Below are 22,700 nucleotides of genomic sequence, written 5' to 3'. Positions count from 1 at the left end.
TGTTAATCAGCTACTTCAACAGGGCCTTGATTTCCTAAAATCATGCCCTGAAATGAGAGATCCATTTTATCTGAAATTGTGCCCGTCACATCTAGAATAGCTTTCTACCGCGCATACAATCTCCGCATTATTCTAGTAAGGCCCTATGCTCCTTCTGCACTCATCTCACTACTGTATGGCTCCTACCCCAGTGACTGTCACCACTGTAAGACTTGCCCTATGCACTCTCCTACCACAACCTATAACAGCCCTGTAACTGGCAAGATATATACTATCAAACGACATGTCATATACCAGTTGATAAATAAACACTGTTCGGCCTTCTACATTGGCATGACTACAACCAATTTATCAATTAGGAGGAATGGGCATAGGTAGAGGGTGTATACTAGCAACTTGCAATATCCTGTTGCAGAGCTTGTTCTACAACTTAACATTCATGACCTTGGCAATTGTTTCACCACATGCGCCATCTGGATTTTACCCTGAGACACCAGTTTCTGATAACTCCACAGGTGGGAACTAACTCTACAACATGTCCTTGGTTCTCGACACCCACCCGCCCTTAATTTACATTAATTTTTTCCATTCCAGCACTTCTTCACTGTAACTACTCTTTGCTTCACTCCATTTTAGTTTTCTAGCCTTTCATTATCTTTCCCATCTATTTTTCACCAACCCCTCACACCTCTGTTATATACAACGCTGCTGCTAGTTATTGAGTAGATATTTTATATATCCAATTACACAATTAACTTAGAATTTTTTTGGTTTATGGAGATATTATAGCCATTTTTCACCATTGACACACTTAACAATGACAGTTTTATTGTTGTGCAATTTGACATGTGATGTTTATCCCTGGTTTTGTTATGTAAATGCTTACATGTGCCCTTGAAAAAATACAAGTATTAAAACAATATGTTTTACACAAGAAATGTTCACACATCTCTTGTCAGTATGTCTTTTTTTTTAAATTTTGTATAAAAGTCTCAAAACATTGCTGTGTTTGTGATCTAGGTCATTGTGTGTGAATAGTGCAAATTAACATGAAGTAAGCAAAATTTTGCTGTGGCCATATGGGCATAGGCAAAGGTAGACTTAGGTCATACTGTGCAGAAAAAGTAGTTAAATTCAAAGCTATTGCCCTGAACTGTGTGAAGAATACATAATGACATGACTGTATGTAAACTGAAATTACATGTGATTAATATTGATTGTTTCCAAAAGTTGGTGGGCTTTCAATTTATCAGTGCTACAGGCTCTGTATGTAGGGGCTAAGAACAGCTAAAAGTTGGAGGAGAGAGAGAGAGAGAGAGAGAGAGAGAGAGAGAGAGAGAGAGAGAGAGAGAGCAGATACACACAGTTTTATTCTTTAACTTCCACACAGGGTCAAGTACTTACTTTCAATACATTTGAAAAATATTCTGTTAAAAGACCATGTTCTTAAATGTTATTGCATTTGCTTCATATGGCAATATTTGTTTTCAGGGTTTGATCTATAGAGCATATAAACCAGTTTTCTGGTCTCCATCATCAAGGTAAGTAACTTCTTCTTTTTATTATACGTGTGACATTTAAGCTAATATATGGGATAAATGGTGTCATTTACATATTAAGACAGATTTAACATTAGCCATGAAAGTGAAATAAATTTTTTTTATGTTCCTCAGTTTTGTGTAGCTGTAGGTTTTATTTGTTACTGCTTCTTAATAATGTAGTTGTGTGGTGCTTAAGTTATGGCTACAAATCCAATCTCCAGTTAGTGTTATGATTATTTTTTCTATCACAGATTGCTTTCTTTCACAACTGATAATACTTTGTGTGTGTGTGTGTGTGTGTGTGTGTGTGTGTGAGAGAGAGAGAGAGAGAGAGAGAGAGAGAGAGAGAGAGAGAGAGAGAGAGAGAGAGAGAATGGCAGGATATATGATGGCTCAATGTTCATTCTAAACTATAGGCTCCATTATAACTGACCGGTAAATCAGTTCAGAGAATGGAGGAGGGCAACAGCATATCACCTCCAATAGGGCCATGGCCAGTGAAGCACTGAGGTGCTCATCCAACCTATAGGTTGAAGACAGTTTTATCATTATTATTGTTATTGTTATAGTAGGAAAGTTCTGGAAAAATGTACATAATTTAATACAGGAGTGTGCCTGTTGATGACACAATGTTCTGGTATTCAGGCAATGGTCTAGTTTACTCCTAAATTTTTTTAATAATAATAGTGATATGATTTTTATTATTGTAGTATATGGAAAACAAAAATTAGAATTTTACTCACTGCAGATCTATCATTAGTGATACCTGTTTTTTTGTATTTCTTATTTGTAAATGTAAAAACTTCTCATTGATTTTTTATTCCATCTTTATTTCCTCTACTGCTTTTTATATTAAAGCTAATTGTAAGATTTCTTCATCTCTTCAAACATATCCTGCTCCACAGTCTTGTAAGATTGTAAAAACTTCCTTTGCTATGTACTTACGATCACTTTTAAACTTTGTGACCTGGAATATTAACTCAGTGCTATGACCCATGTTTTATTTTCTGCTCCAACTTTTTATTTACTTTTAATTTATAGAATTTGTGAATAACTTTGAATGAATGATATGACCTTTACCAGATGATTTTCTCTGGCAATACCAGTTACATACAAACAACTGAGCAGTGAATAATGTACGTCTCAAGTCGAGAGGGTGCTGCTGTGTGCAGTTGACGATATGTATAAATAAAACCGGGATGCAAATGTTATTGGACCACTGTTATTTCGATCTGAATTCTCTTAGCTGAATGCTGGGGACAGATTCTTCAGTTAGGACACTTCTCTTTCTGGTCTCTTGCCTTGACATTTTGACTTCATGGTTGTAAAACAAGCTTCCTATTCTGCTATGAAGTAACCCTCTAAACGAGTGCCAAATTGGATGATAAGAAATGGAACTCGTAAGTGAGAAGATGAAGGTTCAAATACCCATCCAGTCATGCACGATTTGTGTGTGTTATGGTTTCTGTAAATGGCATTAATCAAATGCTGGCATGGTTCTGTGAACAAAGCAATGAATGATTTCTTTCTGCACTCTTGTCTGTCTGACATACTGCACGTGTTAGATGACCTCTGTCAGAGAGAAGTTACTGTTTGTTAAGCTGTACTTTGGCCTAAGTTAAGAGAAAAAGGCATTTCAATTTGTATGCTAACTCTCCACAGTATGGATCCCCAGTACAGAAGGAAATAACCCATTGAAAATCTTCTGTGTTGGACAGGATTGGTTGTTATTGATGCAAGTTTTGATTTCCCAAGGAAGTTTTAACTCCAGTAAATGGATTCGAAAGTGGTCTTAGATGTTATAACTATCTTCTTTACAACCAAAAATAATTGAATCAATTAATGTAACTATTATTCATATGGTCGAAGCATTGAGCAGTTTACAGACATGTAAACAAGACTGAAATCATCTCTAATATTGTGGACAATGTTATATCTTGAGGGGGGGGGGGGGGGGAGGAGGAGGAGGAGGAGGAGGAGGAGAGGGAGATTAGTGTTTAACATCCCATCAACGACAAGGGCATTACAGACAGAGCACAATTGGGTTAATTGGATTAGGGAAGGATGGGGTAGGAAATCAGCTGTGCCCTTTCAGAGGAACCGTACCAGCATTTGCCTGAAGGGAGAATGGAAAATCACGGCTATTTCTTGGAGCTAAAAGACTAACACACAAACAATTGCTGTGGCACTGGAGTCGAATTGGGATAGTTGCAGTTGACCACTTTATTCCTCAACTATATGGTGTGTAGTTACCTTTACTTTTTGCATTATTGTATTCCACTCAGAATTTTCTAGATTAATGTACAGTAAGACTGTACTGATGATCGAGTGTGTGTTTCTGAGAAGACTCAAAGAGTGGGCCATGTCACTCAGTTGACAGATCCAAAATTTTAAATAACCAGACAGGGATGTATGTGTTTTAATAGACATGAAACTTCATTTTGTTCCTTTCTGCATAGCTGGATGCATAATGAGACATTGCACAGTAAAAAAGTACAGCATTGTTAGGCAAAATTATAGTTATTATTGTGAATGCATCAGTCATTTATAGTATATAATTTTTTAATTTTTAAAAATACTTATTGCCCCCGGTAGAAGTCCCCTTTTTAGCCTGTTCAATTAACAGAGTATGATGAGTAGGGTGCATAGGACTGAGCCCACCTCTATCACACCCTCCATCTTATCAGCAATGAAACCGACACCCATACTCAACCCAGCCTTCTCAGATGTTGCCTATGTTTGTAGTCTAGGTCCAGTGTTCTTCGTATTATGCATTTTAAAGTTCTATGTACTGTGCTTCAGAACTCAATTTTTTTGATTTAGATGCTTTAGTTACATACATCACAATAATGTAAAAACAAATTGGGAAACTTTCCTTGTTTCTTTAAATTTGTAGCCTCATGTCATTTTAATGTTTCTGAGGTATACATTTGGAGCCCAGGATGAGTTGGAATTAATACACTTCTCCACATAAAAATACATTGTTTCTACATCTACATTTATACTCCACAAGCCACCCAATGGTGTGTGGCGGAGGGCACTTTACGTGCCACTGTCATTACCTCCCTTTCCTGTTCCAGTCGCATATGGTTCGAGGGAAGAACGACTGTCTGAAAGCCTTCGTGCGCGCTCTAATCTCTCTAATTTTACATTCGTGATCTTCTCAGGAGGTATAAGTAGGGGGAAGCAATATATTCGATACCTCATCCAGAAATGCACCCTCTCGAAACCTGGTGAGCAAGCTACACCACGATGCAGAGCGCCTCTCTTCGCTCATATTGAATAATTACTCTCAGAGATATAACTCCATTTACTGATATGTGTTGAATCTGTTAAAGCAAAAGTTCTGGCTGGCATGAATGCCAGAGCAGTGCTGGCATAGACGTTTATCTTTCCTGTTTAGAATGGTGACACTGTGCCAATTTTTAGGTGAGTTATTGAAATATTAAATTACTTTAATAGAACTGTAGATTATTTGGACATAGGTACCTCTCCAACCTTGGCACTGATTTTAAACTAAAAGTTAAAGTGTTGACTCTGATGAGGTGGCTTCGTAGGGCTTTGACTTTGGTTTGTGCGTAACTGCACAGTTGTGTATGTGAGCCTTACATGATGAGAATAATTCTTCTTTGAGCCAGGTATCAATGTTGAACTCTCCTGCCTTAAAATCCCATGTTACTACCAAACTGCAGAAGTCTCCCAACTGAATATTTTGTCTTTAGATAATACTGATCAAAGAAAACTTCATTTTTATTTAGTTTAACACCCAAAAATTTTCAGGACAGCACTGGCAGAAGCTGAACTGGAGTATAACCCAACTCACTGCAGTCAGGCTGTTACGGTACGCTTCCTGGTAAAGGACCTACCACCACAACTGAAAGAAATTACACCCCAACATGTATCACAAGTGTATTTGTTAATATGGACCACAACTCCTTGGACTCTGCCAATGACAAGTGCAGTATGTTATAGTCCAGAGATGACATACAGTGCAATTCATTTGGACAATTCAAAAGATGAAGTGTACATTTTAGCTTCTGAATGTATGAAGGACCTGCTAAATAAGATTGGAGCACAAGCAGAAGTTATCTCATCCTTTAAAGGTAAATTAATTCTCTGTACTTTCCGTACTTGCTTTTTAACAGGGCCACAGCTGCAGAATCGAGCAGATGTGTTAGGAGCAGCACCAGTTTCTGTTTATAAGCAGAATCTGGTTTAACTTTTGTTCTCACTTGCCTCAGAAAGGAAGTTAATAGCATGTGTGTATATTACTGTGTTGACTAGTGTATATTAATTTACTCATATTCTAATTTATTTTAAGTTTTTCCACAAATTTTAGTACATTTGCATTGGGTGAGCTAACGTTGGAGTGCTGTGAGAATGTGAAAGCCAGAAGTAGCATAGCAACATATGTTCTTTGGTATAGACAAACATTGATGGATAGAGAATGCATCTGCTGTGTATTGATGCAGGGGAGAATTGGCCACTGTCCATAAACAGTAGAAAGCTGTATTGTCCACGGTGGATGGGTCTCATTGCGCTCTTCCTGGGGTGCAGTGGTGTTGGGTAACCTGTGACAAATGTTATGGCATCTGGGTGCCTACAGCATCACATGGGTTTCCTGATATCACAGAGACTTTTAGCATCCTGGTTCTCAGTCAGTGTTCACCTGATGGTGAACGGTGAACAGTGGCAGGGCTGCGAATCTCTGTGTTATAGGTGACACTTAGTACTGACTGAGCAGCTCTCCCCTTATACATTAAAAACAAGTTTGAGTTATTGCCCTCTGCTGAAAGTACATCTGTAGCAGCATGGAATGCCTTGCTGATTTGGACTGTAGACAACCTTCCTGAAAGGCCTGAACAAGTGTAGAGGGTGGGATTGCTTGTAATTGGAAGCTCAAGAGTTAGGTGGGTGGTGGAGCCCCTTAGGGAAAAAGCAGAGAGGTTAGAAAGGAAGGGCAGTGTCAACTCTGTTTCCTTGTCAGGTGGGAGGGTGGGGGGATTGCATCCAAGATGTAGAGGAGGCTTTACCAGCAGCAGTTGAGCATACACAGATGCAAATCATTGTTGATATCAACATGAATGACACTTGCTTGTTGGCATCACAGGCCATTTTCGAGTACTGCAGGCAGCTGTCTGCTTTGGTGAGGACAATTAGTCGTACGCATGCCATGAAACCACAGTTAGCATTTTTTGATATGTTTCCGGAGCTAATCATGTAGTTTGGAGCCGAATGGAAGGCTTAAACCAGAGGCTCAAACAATGCTGTGATTACCATGTATGTTGATTTCTTGAATTTTGCTGTTGAGTGAAGAATTGTAGGAATCTCTCCCCCACTCCCCCCAGCTCTCCCCAACCCAGCACCCTTCGTAGGTCAGGTGTACACTATGTGCAGGAAGTGGCTATATAAGGTTAGTGAAGTATGTGTTATGTGCAAATGGTTATTTTTTTTTAAAGGGTAGAAAAATTGCTCCACAAGTGCAGTATGACCCATTCTCACTCCAGAAATAGAATAATGCTATCTTCTTCTTCTTATTCTTGTGCCTTTATTCTATATAGTCATGGGGGTGGCTTGCTTAAATAGGTCTTGGCCTTGTTAATGGATTAGATGCTGGGTGCCCTTCTTGTCACGTTAGAGTGTGTGAAAGAGGTGCTCCTATTCCAGCGGCAGTGTACTGTAGGTGTCTGGAGGAATGAAGTGTTCCTAGTGATTGGAAATAAGTGCAGGCTCTTCCTATTTTCAAGTCGGGCTGTCGAACAGATGCACAAACTAACAGCTCTTTACCTATGATGTGCTGTGAATCCGTTGTGGAATTTTTTAATATGTTTTACATTCATGAAAATATCCTCCGTAGAAATCAACGTGGATTTCAGAAACAAAATCTTTGCTCACTCAGTTAGTCCACTATACCAAGAAAGCAGAAGATATCGTTGCCCAGGTTGATGCTGTGTTCTTTGCCTTCAAATACCAAGTTTTAGCAACAGTTGGAATATATATCAGCAAGTAGTATAAAGCCACCCCTGCCCTCCCCTCCCCAATCCAGTTGTACAGGCAAGGCATATCTGTGCTACAAAGTTGATGATGATGTCTTTAAATGACAATATGGCTGATGTTTGTGAATCAGGTGGCCATTGCAAACATCCAATCATTAATTTAAATTCACCACCTCTCCTGTTAATCTTGTCCACAATAGTTTACATTTAAATTCACTGCAGATGTTGTTGGTATAACACTACACTCCTGGAGAATCTAATCTTTCTTTCTGATACTCGTGGTTACTCTGATGAAGCCGTATTTGAAATGGGGGTGCACTGTTTATGTTGACTATTGGTATTGAAGCCCAGGCCTGTTCCTCTGGCTTCATAACCATGGAACAGCCACATATGGTACTGATTTTAGGAACATGCGCAACTAAAATGAAGAAGGATCTAGTTTGTGTTATGTCTAAGTGGTGGGACCAAAGAGAAATGTGGATGTTGACCATGTGTAATACCGTGTAAATGTTTCTGGTGAAAGTCTCAAGAAACCTCAATGTATTACACTTGATTGTACTGACATGCTAATGAGTCCCCCAATCAGTGTGAAAGATCGTGAAGTGGTATAAAGAATTCCTTTCCCACTTACTCGACTTACGTGTTTTAAATGCTCATGCTCTCCACTGAGTAGTAACAGGGCAAAAAATGTCAACAGGAGACTTCCCTTTGCTCTGGGAAGAGAAATTATAGGCTTATACCACAGAATGGAGGCAAGGTGGCAGAGGGAAGTGCTTTGATGACAAGATTCCTCTACAGTTTTTGGAGGCATTGTCCAAGTATTATTGAGAGTGAACATTCAAAGAAGAGTATACCAATGTAGAGACGCACTGTTTGCTTTAAACAGAAAGTACACCAAGAAACAAGATAAAAATGCGAACATGAAGTTTACACTGACATGTCTCTAAAATTAAATGAAAAAGAAAATATGACGACAGAAAAATGTTACTAACCACAGATACATACACAGGGAAGGTAACATTACATTGAAATGCCTCTAAAACTCAATGAAAAACGAAAAAATGAAAGAATGTTATTAACCATGATACTGACAGGAAAGGGACAATATACTGATATGTCTCCAAAACTAAATGAAAAACAAAAAATAGACACAAAAAAATTGAAAAGAATTTTTAACTTTATGAGTATTGGTTCAAAGCCCAGATCCAAAAGAAGGATGGAAAATGCATACAGATGGTGTGGAAGCTACTGTAGCATTTAAAACATTCTTACTTTGACACTTCTATCCAGACAAATTGTCGCTTTCACAAGCAAAAAGAGTCACAGTTTCCAGATGCTTTAACGTTGATTTTGTATGTGACATATAAGAATTAAAACCACAGCTTTCATTGTATCAATATAACAAGATTATATATAATTGCCAGTTCTCAGTATGCAACTATTATTTGGACACAAGTGAAAAGTATTTAGAAACCATGATTATATGGCTTTGGAGATTGCCTAGAGAATTGTGTGGGGTATCACCAAAGACAGGTAAAGAGTCCTCTTCCAGTGACAAAGTAATCAGTTTGCTGTCGTGTGTGAAACAAATTGTGCATGAAATTACCAAAAATGTCTCCTAACATGGGATCAACAGACGTGAAATGAAATTTTTTTTTACTGTAGTTCATGCAAATGCAACTCACACACATGACTGCAGTCTCAGGCAACTGAAAGCTCACTCAGTGTGAGTTGTGTTTGCTTAATGGAGGGAGAGAGAGATAGAGAGAGAGAGAGAGAGAGAGAGAGATGAGAGAGAGAGAGAGAGTGTGTGTGAGTATGTGTGTGTGTGTGTGAGTATGTGTGTGTGTGTGTGTGTGTGTGTGTGTGTGTGTGTGTGTGTGTGTGAGAGAGAGAGATCTACTTTTGACAAAGGCCTTATGGAGGACAGCAGGTGTTATGGGAGAGTAACTAAGAAAGAACACTCAGATGAATCCAAAGTGACACAGAGCTTTCACCACGGACTACTAAAATTGTACTAAAAACTACAAGAAAGATTTAATTCTTAGGCAGAATGCAATATTGACATACATTTGCGTTTGTCTGTGCAGTAATTCATTTCTGGAGGAGCTTTAGAATGACAATCTTTAGGTGTCACAGTAACTATATTTATTTTGTATGGGGGGGGGGGGGGAGGGGGGGAGGGCAAAACCCAGAGTGGCATACAGTCATCATCCCCAGTGCTCCAAAAATATGCAGCTCAGGCGAGCCGGTCTGTGCAACAAAACCAATCACAAGAGCAGCTCAAATACCATCTCTCAGCACAGGTAACAGTATTAGCAAAAACAGAGCTGCCCTCAGCGTGGAATACAGCAAGCATGTTTGTTGTAACAGTCAGAGGCTTAATTTAAGAAGAAACTGTGAAAGACCTTCAACAACATATAAAATATAAACAGTCCTAACTATGATATAATTTTTCTGCAGTGTTAATTTTACCCATTGTTGCACTCTAGAAACACAGAGACTTCTCTCAAACTATGTAAATGGTATTGCGATAATATGGTGAAGAATATGGTCATAGCACAATTCAATATTAATATCATAAGTACTTCATGTGTGGCTTGGTAGCTCAGTGGATAGGTGTCAGATTACAAACCAAAAAAAAGTAGTGGCTCAGTCCTCAGTCGTACTGTGGAATTTCTTTCACTTCTTTTACCATTGAGTTTGTGTGTGTGTGTGTGTGTGTGTGTGTGTGTGTGTGTGTGTGAAAAGAACTGGCTGGGTAAGCTAGTTTAAATGCTGGGGAGAGGAAGGGGCGTATTGCCCCCTAGAGGACCATGCCTAGTAAAGCATTGTGTTCAAACCAGTCTTCAGGTTGTCAACAGACTTATTTTTTTAAGCACCTTGTGACAGATTCTGTGCATCTGCAGTTTTCATGTGTGTGTCATTGTTATATAAAGATTACTAACAAATTAGATACACAGCCACATTTATTTTACTTTTTACAAATAATCTTTGTTTCGCTCAGTGTACTTATCTGTCCTTGGAAATTTCCCACAAAACATGTACAGTGAATCCCCATTTTTATGTTCCCACATTTTAAGTTTTCCCACTGTCTATGTTCATTTTTGTCAATCTCAACAGAAGTCCTGTTGTCTCAATACTCTTTCCCATCATTAATGATTTCCAAGGTTTTAGGTTTTCTTTGATGTTATCACAATGTTTAAGACTGAGTTTCATATAGATTTCTGCAAAACGAGCATTGTATTCCTACTCAGTCAGCCTTGGAATAAAGCAGAAAATGCAGATTATGTGCAAAATTATTGTTTACATAACTTAGTGTTATTGAGGCAATCAATATTTTCATTGTTGGAGTGTTCGGACATGACCATCTGCATTATAAGTTCATAAGGTTTGGAAGGGTGGGAAAGTATGCTGAGTCACTGCCTTATGATAATCACAATTTGATGACAGTGACTCCAGTAGCAAACTTCCTTCTGCTCATTTCGTTGTATTACAACAGCTTTAATTTAGTTTCACAGTCATTTATACAAATAAACATTGGTTTTGAACATGGCTTTCTCTGTAGTGGCCTTATACGAATTGTTGTTACTTCCACATGAAGTATGCTAATCTGTACTAGGCATGCAGTCTTAGGGTAGTATGACCTGATGGCTGATGTAAACATTCATCCTCAAGATCGTCCATAACGTGACGAGAATTTCTGCCCTCTCTCTCACACGGAATATCCCTAAACCAAGTGACCTTGTCAGCAGCAAGCTGTAGGTTTCATGCTTCTTGTTCCTTTTCTTATCAACTTTAGTGTTATAACCAGTATTGTGTTGCAAGTTGAGTTTACCATAATTTTATAATGATTATCGGTAATAAGTCCCACATGAGAACACAAGTATCTCTGTGATGTGGCCTCACAGAAGACTTCTCCTTCCATATTTTTTTTACGCCATTGGACAGTATAGGAACAAAGGGAAACCTCTGTGCATGTTTGTTTGTGTCAGCACTCAGCCACTGCTATTGTGACTATGACGAAGGTAGTGGCTGAATGCTAATACATACAAAAACACATTTCCTACTTCAATCCAGTCATGTCCAATGGTGTAACTGAAAGACAGAAGCAAAACTCTTTTGTGACATTGGGCCTACATTCAAAAAATATTTTGTTTTACTGTGAGACTTATTATTGATAATCATTATAAAATTATGGCAAATAAAACTTGTAACACAATGTTGGTTAAAACGCTGAAGTTGTCAGTCTTTATAAACAGAGGCTATTAGGCAAAAAATCTCCAGCATGTTGTGTTTCCTATGCTTTCCTGTATTGTACACTTTTGTGTGTTTTACACTTTTTTGTGCCAGTTTGCTGAACTGTATAAAAAGCAAGTTTTACTGTATTTTCAGATAGCATTTGGCAGCTGAAGGGGTCTTCATTTTCAGAAAATTTGTCTTTTCGGGTATGTGTTACATTCAGAAAGAAGAAAAAGTCACAAAGAATCAGATTGGATTTATGAATATGATGATCAATAGCTTTTGAAGCCAATTTTAGTCAGCCAATATACATCTTGAACCATTACACTGAGGTGTTGCCCTGACAAAAGAACCATATTTTGAGCCCAAGTCTTGGCTTAATGGTGTTAAGGGTCTTTGTTACAGAGGCAAGCATTGTTGCATGTTTCACATTTCATGTTACTTGTGTGTGCAACATCACAAATATCAAGGCTCCTCTTATGATAAATAGGTCTCTGCCTTTCTCTTCTCGCCAGACAAAGAATATTTGATTACAACAGGTGCACTGACCAACTTTTTGTTTTCCAAATTAGTTGGGGCATCAAGTTACATTGTCAATGCCTGTAACAGTGCTATTCACATTGTAAGAGGCAAGGTTTCCGAACTTTATGAGCAATACTTTGTTTTGAGAGGTACACCTTCTGGTATCAGGCTGCGCAGAAGTTGAAAGCCTGCCAGAGCAAATGGATCTCGATGGTCAATAGAGGACTGTGTTGCTACAGCACTGCACTCACCTAGTGAGTGCGCCACCATCTCACCACTTGAATACATTGGCCCATAGTGCCCTCTTCGCTGGCATAAATAACACTGCACCTCAACCACTCAGTCAGTCATGTACTTCATTCGATAGCATTTTTCACTATTTCCACTGTACTGCTGTCTATTCATTGACAACTTCCCTTTGGATTGTGGCTCGTACTTGGCCTGTTGACAGCATTGTGTCGAACTTACATTGCACATTGTTGTTGCACAGTTGCTATTGACTTGGTCTTGTCTGAGGTCTGCCATTCAGTCAGCCTGATTGCTCGACTCCGGCACGGGTTTGAATTCCATTCACAGGCAGTCTTCTCACCTTGTGTCATTGCTGTTTCTCTCCTGTTTTCGGTTGTATTTGGCTACTTGCTGACATAGCACCTGTTTCTCGCTCACATGGTTTGGTGTCCTCACTTTAATCTGATCTTGCAGAGAGGCTTGAATTACAGATTTAGTTAGGACCAAGTGTAATTGTTTCTGGTGGTAAGGCAGGCACAGATCTTCAGTGCATAATGAAGAAGATTGACCTCCATAATGTGTATCCTCAGTAAATCTAAAAATACATTAGAAGCACCTGAATATTGTAGAATTGTATGTGTTGTATGAAGTCTCTTGCAAGGATGGAAAACTTGCCTAGAAACACTGAACCACATAAATCAACCCCAGCCCCCCCCCCCCCCCCAAAAAAAAAAGAATAAGAAGAAAAATAAATTCTCCAGTGTGATGTTTCTTGCTAATAACTGACTACAATAGTCCCCGAGTTTCTCTCTGTGCATGATGATAGTTTTTCATTACTGAATTGTTTTACATTAATTTTGGCAACAACTGTTGTCTGGCCCTGGCTGCAAAAGTTATTTACAAAATCACCTCAAGTATTAAAACTCATATTGTTATCTAGAATTCCTAAGACAAGGTACATTTCTTTGGTATTTTCAAATTACTTTTAGCTTTACTTTTTGAAATTCAAGTGATTATTATTTCTTTTTGCACACTTCATAACGATTTTAAATCCTTTTGTCTCTACTGTTGTAGGTGACATGTTGAGGAATACATTCTATGAGCATCCTCTAAAGCAAGGATGCAACTTGCCTTTGCTTCCTTCAGACCATGTCTCAACTGGTAAAGGCAGTGGATTGGTTCATACATCTCCAGCCCATGGCCATGATGATTTCTTGGTTGCTTTGAAACATGGAATTTCCTTGGTTTGTTCTTCCTTTTTCATTTTCGTATGATGCAGTTTATTAGTATAATTTGCAAGAAAATAAAAGAAATATTATTTACTGTTTAAAGTTATGCCCTCTCTTCCATTGATTAAGCATTTCACAAATCAAAATATGTTTCACTGGTATTAAATTTGTATACTTATGGTTGCAATTTTGGCATGTGGGCCATTGTCAAGTAATAGCTCACAATGCAATGTTGAGGCATAATGAACTATTTTAAGAGGACATCGTCCTTGTATCAACCATATATTATACGTTGGTATGGAAAGTTCTTGCAAAATGTAAATAATTTAGGGGTTAATAAACTAAATGGCTTATAGAATAGTAGAAGTGTGGAGTCATTAAAAGGCACACAGAACTTCACTTGCTTTTGTATGAATCCTTCTTGAGATAGAGTACACACACACACACACACACACACACACACACACACACACACACCTATACAGGTACATTGTGCTGGCTGAATTCATGTGTGTGTGTGTGTGTGTGTGTGTGTGTGTGTGTGTGTGTGTGTGTGTGTGTGTGCGTGCGTGTGTGTGCACATGTGCACATCTCACACTTAACCAAGAATGTTAAATTTATGTAAAACTGCATCCATATGTATCACTGTTTGTGCACCAGGTGTAAGTGCAGTATTTATGTAAATTTGATAGTAACTATTGTACGAAGTGCTGTGCCCATTCATGTAGATGACAAGGAAGCTAGAGACTAATGATTTTACTTATTGTCTCAACCTCAAGCTACACTGTTACTGGTGAAGTTTTGTTCTGCAACTTACATAATTGTATATATTGTTGTTTTCCTAACAAATTTATTAATCATTTCTTCTGTTGGTGTACTTGATCTCACTTGTACTATTACCACAGTCGTGGCGGTCTGTATTATCCAGAACATATCTCTTTGTTTTTCATTGTGGCATACAACTATTTACTTCAATAGTTTCTAAAGAAGAAATCACAAAATGTCAAAACAGAGGTCTATAAAGAATCTGGGACAGTTAACCATTTATCGTAATATAGGTCTTCTGCGGTTTCCCCAATATCAGTTCATTCAAATACTCGAATGAATTTCTGCTCCATCTTTCTGTTTATGACAACAAGGTATACGCCTGTATATCTACAATAGAATCATTTCAGTACTGTACTTTGGTAGTGTGAGCTGTAATATTGAAATACTAATAATAATATGAGTGCGTAGGCATTTGTAGGCATACAAGTTTTATAAGTGTGGACCCACGTCATGTAGTAATGAATGTCACTAGATGGATAAAACTGATGTTTTGGCCATGTTTAAGAGAACTTTCTCTTTATCCTTGTGAAGAACCTTTACAAAATATGATTGGGGTCTCAGCAACATTGAACAGAAGTTTTCCCATTAGTAGACCCAGAGGAGAGTTAGTAGAGTTGTGACCAAAATATCAGTTTTGCCCATGAAGTGTCAGTTGTTTCACATGGTGTGACTCTTCACTCAAAAAATGTTTGTCACCTGACTCTGGCTGCAAGAGCTCATGCACTTAAATTAGCAAAATCTGTGGGCAGGAATTGTACAATGTTCATAAGCACTAGAAGAACAACAACTCAGTGATCTTGTAAACTCAAACAGGTATTAGTACCATGGCTGCATACCTGAATTCCTTCAGTTGAAATTGTACACTGACACCACCAGTGAAAGAAACATCTACAGGCAAGTCATGAAATATCTTTATAGGGAGTGAATTCAGCATGTACACAGAAACCTTGATTTTCTCAATAGGAAATACTTTCAAATAAATCTTTCATTAGCAGCTACAGATCAGTGATAGATTGGTACAGCATTGACAGGATGAGCCATCTGCAGATGTGTGCACCAAATGAAAAAGTATCAGCTGACGGAAGAAGAAATTTTAGTAGCTAATGGAGACTCAAACCTCGACATACTTTGAACGGTCATGGACATCACAACTTATTCCATCAGAACCACCACCACTGGAACACTGGCCAAGTGATTAAACTTTTTTGTCACAGTTGAGCAGAGCACTACAGAATAAATCTTCGAGTCCTTGGAAGCAGCTTGTGATCACAGATTTAGGTTTGAAGCTGAGATGTTAGACAGGACACAATAAGAACTTTGCTGCTTGCCAACTCACAAAAACACTACCTTAGAAGGGACAACTAATACAGAACTAAAAAATAACAAAGGAACATTGATATTGCAAGCTGACAAGCCAATACTATCGTCATCTAGGAGATCAGTCAGTACAAAGACAAGCTGAAAAGTTTATTAAATAACTCATTTTCAAAGAATTGAGACCAGACCTTGACTAATATGGTTTGAAAATCAGGGACATGAAAATGGACACCAGTGCAACCGAGCAGCTCATACAAGTGCTCCAGTTCCACTAAAAAATTATGGAGTGCCAAAATACACAAAGAAGGCCACCCTTCGGCACTGCTAGTAAAGGGCATTTCTGACTACATACAATTTCACAATGTATTTAACCTACAACTTATGACCCCTTGTTGGTGAAACAGATTTTAACACAAGGAATTAGGTGCATTTATGGAAAACATAAAGAGGGAGATAAATTTTCTCACAGATTAGATGGTTAGCTTCAGTATAAAATCTCTTTTTGTCAAAATGCCATTAGAGGAAACTATTCATGTACCAGCCAGACACATTTGATCTGGTTCAGTTAGATTTGTGAACATATGTTAATAACAGGTATTTTGTCAAGGGCTACCCATGGCTATAGGTTGTTGGCTGGGAATATTTCTGCTAACAATATGCAGCCTTAAGCATAATATTTTATTTTCTTATGTCAATGCAATGCTTTTCAGAGCTACCTTCCAATTTCCAGAACTACAGTGACATTTTTTAGGTGTCACTTTTGCTTAAGTTTATCATCCTCACTGGTACACGAAGTGTTCATCTTTCAGGTCAGTGAAAAATTTCCACAGTTGCAGTTACAATTCCAATAATGTAATGTGCACACGTGGAAGTTTTTCACTGATGAAGGAAATGAACATTTCATGTACAAATGGTGATGATAAACTGAAGTATATATGACATGCAGAAAGAATGTCACTGTAGTTCTTGAGAATGGAGTTGTAGTTATGAAACATCTTGAGCTAAAGCAAGAAAATAAAATACCATGACTGAAGACAATGTACTAATAACAAATCTTCCTAACTTGTCATCAGCTTACTTCAAATTATCATCAGTGTTCTGCCAAAAGGCAGGTTTTCACATGGTAGTTCTCCAGGCTGTCCAGTCTTCTGCCATCCTCTTCAGATCAGCACTTCAAATGGCAGAAAAAAAACTACGACATGACAGATGGTAGTAGTGCTTCCCGCCATATCTCCATTAGGCATCTGACATATTGACAGTGAACTTTGGATTATTGATGCTGAGTTTGATTCTATTACACCCACACTGCTCATTCAGGTCTCTGAACAAAGATTCAATTTATGGTCAAATGGTGTATCAGAGCTACATAATATTCACAAGTATTTGCATAACCTGCATGGAAAGATTCAGTTCATGTTTGAATTAGAGGAGCATGATGTGATTCCATTTCTAGATGTGAACATATGTAGGACATTGGGTGGCAGGTAAGGACACTGAAAATACCAGAAGCCAATGAAAACACACACAGATAAGTATTTAGATGTCACATCCCAACTGCACCCAGTGCAAAAGAACTTGGCGATCCACTCGTTGATGACTCATACACAGAATCTCAGTGATGTTCACGATAGAACACAGGAGCTTAAAATCGTGTGTCTACCTTCTTGGTCAGTGACTGTACAAATGCTTTGCACACTGCAGACATATACAAGATGTGAAGAAGAATAATTAAAGGCCAATAGCAACACAAATCCTGTAACATGAGCAGTATTTTCAAATGGCACTACAAATCAGCTCTGATTGATGTCGAAAAGAGAAATGCAGGCAGATAAAATTTAATCAGACTTGTATACTTGCCAAACATCCAGGAATGCTGAAATGCATAATCAAGGAGGCCATTGACATACTAAAACTTCCTAACACTATGGATAGAGAAGAATGCTGTAGTCTTGCACCATACCACATGGCAGCCACCAGAGCCCAACAAGCCACACTGATGATGTGATTTATGAGTGTTACTGGCAAGGAACTCCATTTGCTTGTCCAGTAATTCACAAGAGGAAAATAACACTCATAGTAGTCAAAATACTGTTCGTCAAGTGACTGTCAGTCGTTGCTTCTATTGAATGAGGCAATCAGCAACACCAGATCTTCACTCTGACCACTAAAGGAAACCAGCCAGTTGTAAGATTCCCATTCCCTCCAGCCCAGTAAGCCAGTTTGGCAATTTTTGAAACTGTGACATGATGCCATGTGCAGAAGAGAAATCATAACAGAATATTGAATAAAAGTCTCTTGGTGTACATGCCGCATCAATCCAGGATAAAACTCCAAGCTTTCGACCACTACCTCCACGGTTGTCGTCAGGGTTAAAACTCACTGTCATGAACTAGCGAGGCTCCCACTTTTATATGCAAAGGATGGCGCATAATGAAGTGGTGCCCTCTACTTCCATAGATGTAGTTTCTATCCCGTGTTGCTTGCAGCGTCATCCCTTGAATCAGGAGGTAAAATGTCAGAAGTTTTCCTCTGTGATTTTTCTTTATTCATTTTGCGGTGCTACCACAAGCAAGATAGGCAGAGTCCTAAAGAGGCAAGTAATAAAACTAGTTTTCCGACCACCTAGGAAAATTTAAGGAAATGTTGAGATCAGTCAAAGATAGTCTCGGCTTAAGGGTGCTGGGAATTTATAGTATTCCTTGCGAATGTGGCAAGAATTACGTGGGCCAGTCTGTAAGAACCGTTGCCGACCATTGCATCGAGCACCAGTGCCACCTGAAATACAGGTATTTGGAAAAATCAGTGGTGGCTGAGCATAGCCTGCTTAACAAGCATAAGATTTTATTTGAAGAAACAAGAGTAATAGCCCACGCTTCAAATTACTGGGACTCTGTGATCCGGGAAGCGGTCAAAATTAGACTTAGCGATAATAACTTTAACAGAGACAACGGCTATGCACTTAGCAACACCTGGAAGAGTGCATTGGGTAAAGAAAAATCACAGAGGATAACTTCTGACACTTTACCCCCTGATTCAAGGGATGGCACTGCAAGCAACACGGGATAGAAACTACATCTATGGAAGTAGAGGGCATCACTTCGCTACGCGCCATATCACTGTTACTATGACGTATTCTAGCCAATCAGAAGCCGTTCTTTGCTTATAAAAGTGGGAGCCTCGCTAGTTCACGACAGTCAGTTTTAGCCCTGACGACGACCATGGAGGTAGTGGTTGAAAGCTTGGAGTTTTATCCTGAATCGACACGGCATGTACACCGAGAGACTTTTATTCAAGAAATACATCATGAAAGACTTTGTAGCCATAAAAGAATATTATTGGGCATTTGGTAATACACTTTATCAGTTTCTACATTAGTAGACCCAGAGAAAGGCCACTACAACTGGGGTCAAAATGTTGGGTTTATCCATATTTATATTTTATAACATGATGTCCCTCAACACCCAGAAAGCTTTTATATTAATTTACAATAGTATTTAATATATTACATATTATGTAAACTTCACAGAGTAGGAGCAATCCCCTTAATTTGTCGAAAAGCACAATGTAAACTTTTATAACAACTTCTTGTCCCAGGCACTGTTTATCCTTCAGTCCGCATTATACTACATATGGTAGATAATAAGTTTGTACTAATGAAGTGTAACATTTCTGTCATTTCCATCAACTGCAAATCCATTAACAAAATTTGTGTGATCTTGGCACATTATGTACTTTACTTGAGTTGAATTTGAAGTTAAGATTTTGTTTTGCAAATGGTATGGTGCTAATACCAGAAACAAAATGGTTCAAATGGCTCTAAGCACTATGGGACTTAATATCTGAGGTCCTCAGTCCCCTAGAACTTAGAACTACTTAAACCTAACTAACCTAAGGACATCACACACTTCCATGCCCGAGGCAGGATTCAAACCTGTGGCCGTAGCAGCAGCACAGTTCCAGACTGAAGCGCTTGGAACCGCTCGGACACAACGGCCGGCTATGCCAGAAACACTAAAACTCCATGTTCACTCCTAAAACTTGACAAATGCAAAACTACAATATTCAGTTGTACTTATTATGGGGTCCAAATTATAACTATATCTCCATTCTGGAGGATTCTGCACAGTAAATGGCAACCACTGCATAGTGGATGACAAAGGATTGGCCTGGTACGTATCAGTGGTACTCATGGCCATTCTTGCCCCCATCAGTAAATGGAATTAGATAAATGTATGTTTCTGTACATGGTGGGTATTGTTGTTTTCTACTATTATATTTGTCTGTTGACAGAACTTGAAATTTCCACTTCCTCAAGATAAGTAGTCATCAGCCATTCAACTTACTTGTGAAAAATAAATGTTCATACCTTTTACCAAGTGTGCATCTTAGCAAAACAATGTTTCCTTCAGTGTGTTAATTCATACAGTACTTTTGTTTCTCTTATAGGAGTGTTTGGTTGATGAAGATGGCTGCTTTATGTCTAAAATTGGGCCAGAGCTTGAAGGTTTACCTGTGTTGTCTGCAGGCAATGAAAAAGTGTTGGAATTGTTGAAGAATGATATTTTGCACCAAGAAAAGTATACACATAGTTATCCCTATGACTGGAGGACAAAGCAGCCAGTTATAATCAGAGCTAGCAAGCAGTGGTTTATTGACACTGATGCAATTAAACAAACAGCAATTGTAAGTCTTAGATCAAAACATTTTTTAAAACTTTTTGTCTCACATTAAATGTTTTACACAGTCTCTGATTGATGTTATTAAATATTAGAACAAACTCAGAGCTGTTAACATATTGCCAGAAAAATTCAGTGGAAGTGGTCAGCTAATATCGCAGCTGGACAGGCGACCGTACTGGTGTATCTCAAGGCAGAGAGTTTGGGGTGTACCGATCCCAGTTCTTTACCGACAGTCAAATCAGGAAATCTTGGTAACCAGGTAGAGCCTAAAAATTTTTTATGTTATATGTCAGTTGAACATGTTCATTATACATGACCTAATAATTAGTATGTAATATTATTATACAATAATTTTTAGACCACTGATCGATCACTTCTGTAATCTTTTGGAAGAATATGGTCCAGATTTCTGGTGGACACTGCCTACTGAGAAACTTGTTGAAGGTTGTGTCTCAGATGTAGATGTACAAGACATAGAAAAAAGTCAGGTGTGTAACATATACTGCACTTCATTAGCACAATTTATCTTTTTTTGATACATTTAACATTTTCTTTTTCTGTTTTAGGACATCTTGGACATCTGGTTTGATAGTGGAATATCATGGTCTTCTGTTCTGGATCAAAGAGTGGCTGACTTATATTTGGAAGGTGTAGACCAAATCACTGGTTGGTTCCAGTCTTCACTAATGACATCAGTTGCACTGCGTAAGGAGCCTCCCTATCGGTCAGTGAAATAAAGTGCTCCCTCTATTTCCTGACACATAAACATTGCTCTTCATTCAAGTTTATGAGTACTAATAATGAAACTGTGAAACCATTGTATCTGTCTGTTCGAACATGCTAATCTCCAAAAACTACTAGCTGAATTTTCATGGTGCTTTCATGGGTGACTTGAGTATAGCTCCAGGCAATGTATAGGCTTTATTTCATCAAAGCTGGAACTTGCAAAAGAAGTATACCATAATTTAAAGTTCTATGTAAAATCATCTGCTTAGCTTAGTAATTTGGATTCTTAATTGTAACAGTATAATACACAAAAGAACCAATAGGTGATGCTGTTAGTTTTGTAGTACACCAAAGAACCAGTAGATGTTGCCCTTAGGTTTTTTATTTATTTATTTATTTATTTTTTATTTTTTTAACTCAGTGCGAAGATGCAAAGTAGACCTAGCTGTTGTTATAGTAATATGCCTTTTACGTTGTATGCATGTTCCTGTAGAAAAGTTAGTAATGATGAAAAAATTCATGTATGGATGAAAGGACTTGGTGTACTTGCTGAAAATGTAACTTTATCTGGAGATATTGCTTTGTATTATAATTATTATTAAAGTGTGATCCTTGACTCCTGTAACTGCTAGTCGTACATCACGAACCGGGGGCTGAAGGATGTAACAGTTTGAAAAAGTTACCAAGCATAGTGCCGCACAGTCTGCTGAGTGCCTAGCGAGTCGGTGATGCAATGTTCACGATTTGGCTCAGCGCCACGTGGCCTGGAAACACCAGCGGAGCGCGCTGCTAGAGCTACTACTGCGCGTGTCCGAGATAACACACTCCGGCTGGTGCGTACTTCGAAAAAAAATAGATTGCTTAAGTTTGATTTGTGACTTGGGTGCCAACTCATTACATTTTGATTTAGTGTTGGTTGTGAAAAAAATATGTAGAGAACAGTTTAGTCTTGCTGAATACACAAGAATGGCTGAAAAACTGAGGACAATGCACTCTCAAGAATCCAATGAAGATCATGAGGCGAGACTTACAGCAGCTCGAGAACATCAAGCTGTAAGTCGCTATTTAGAAACTGCACCCAATAGCAGGGCACAACATAACTTTAATCAATAGCATCATGAATTATCTCACCCATCAGAATACTTACCGTACAGTCGAGGTGCTGAGTTGCAGATAGGCACGCGCACACACACACACACACACACACACACACACACACACACACACACACACACACACACACACACAACTGCAGTCTCAGCAACTGAAACCACACTGGGAGCAGCAGCCCCAGTGTGTGATGAGAATGGCGACTGGGTGGGGTAAGGAGGAGACTGGGGTGGGGAGGGATAGTATGGTGGGGATGGCAGACAGTGAAGGTTAGATCGAGGG

The 22,700-nt window shown here is 38.6% G+C and overlaps 1 protein-coding gene across 2 annotated transcripts in view; it reads left to right on the top strand.

The window, feature by feature from the left end:
- Nucleotides 1-22,700, top strand: part of LOC126266865 (isoleucine--tRNA ligase, mitochondrial) — a 105,146-nt gene that overhangs the window by 60,369 nt on the left and 22,077 nt on the right. For both annotated transcript variants that reach the window (XM_049971487.1, XM_049971486.1), the window contains exons 5-11: nt 1,492-1,541; nt 5,322-5,644; nt 13,604-13,773; nt 20,350-20,586; nt 20,675-20,841; nt 20,941-21,070; nt 21,149-21,306. In XM_049971487.1, coding sequence (XP_049827444.1) covers nt 1,492-1,541; nt 5,322-5,644; nt 13,604-13,773; nt 20,350-20,586; nt 20,675-20,841; nt 20,941-21,070; nt 21,149-21,306 — 1,235 coding nt within the window. The remainder of the gene's footprint in view (nt 1-1,491; nt 1,542-5,321; nt 5,645-13,603; nt 13,774-20,349; nt 20,587-20,674; nt 20,842-20,940; nt 21,071-21,148; nt 21,307-22,700) is intronic.

The sequence above is a fragment of the Schistocerca gregaria genome, chromosome 4, assembly GCF_023897955.1.
Source record: "Schistocerca gregaria isolate iqSchGreg1 chromosome 4, iqSchGreg1.2, whole genome shotgun sequence".
In the NCBI taxonomy this organism is placed as follows: Eukaryota; Metazoa; Arthropoda; class Insecta; order Orthoptera; family Acrididae; genus Schistocerca; species Schistocerca gregaria.
Note: the sequence above shows the minus strand (reverse complement) of the source record. Positions and strands in the feature narration are given on the sequence as shown.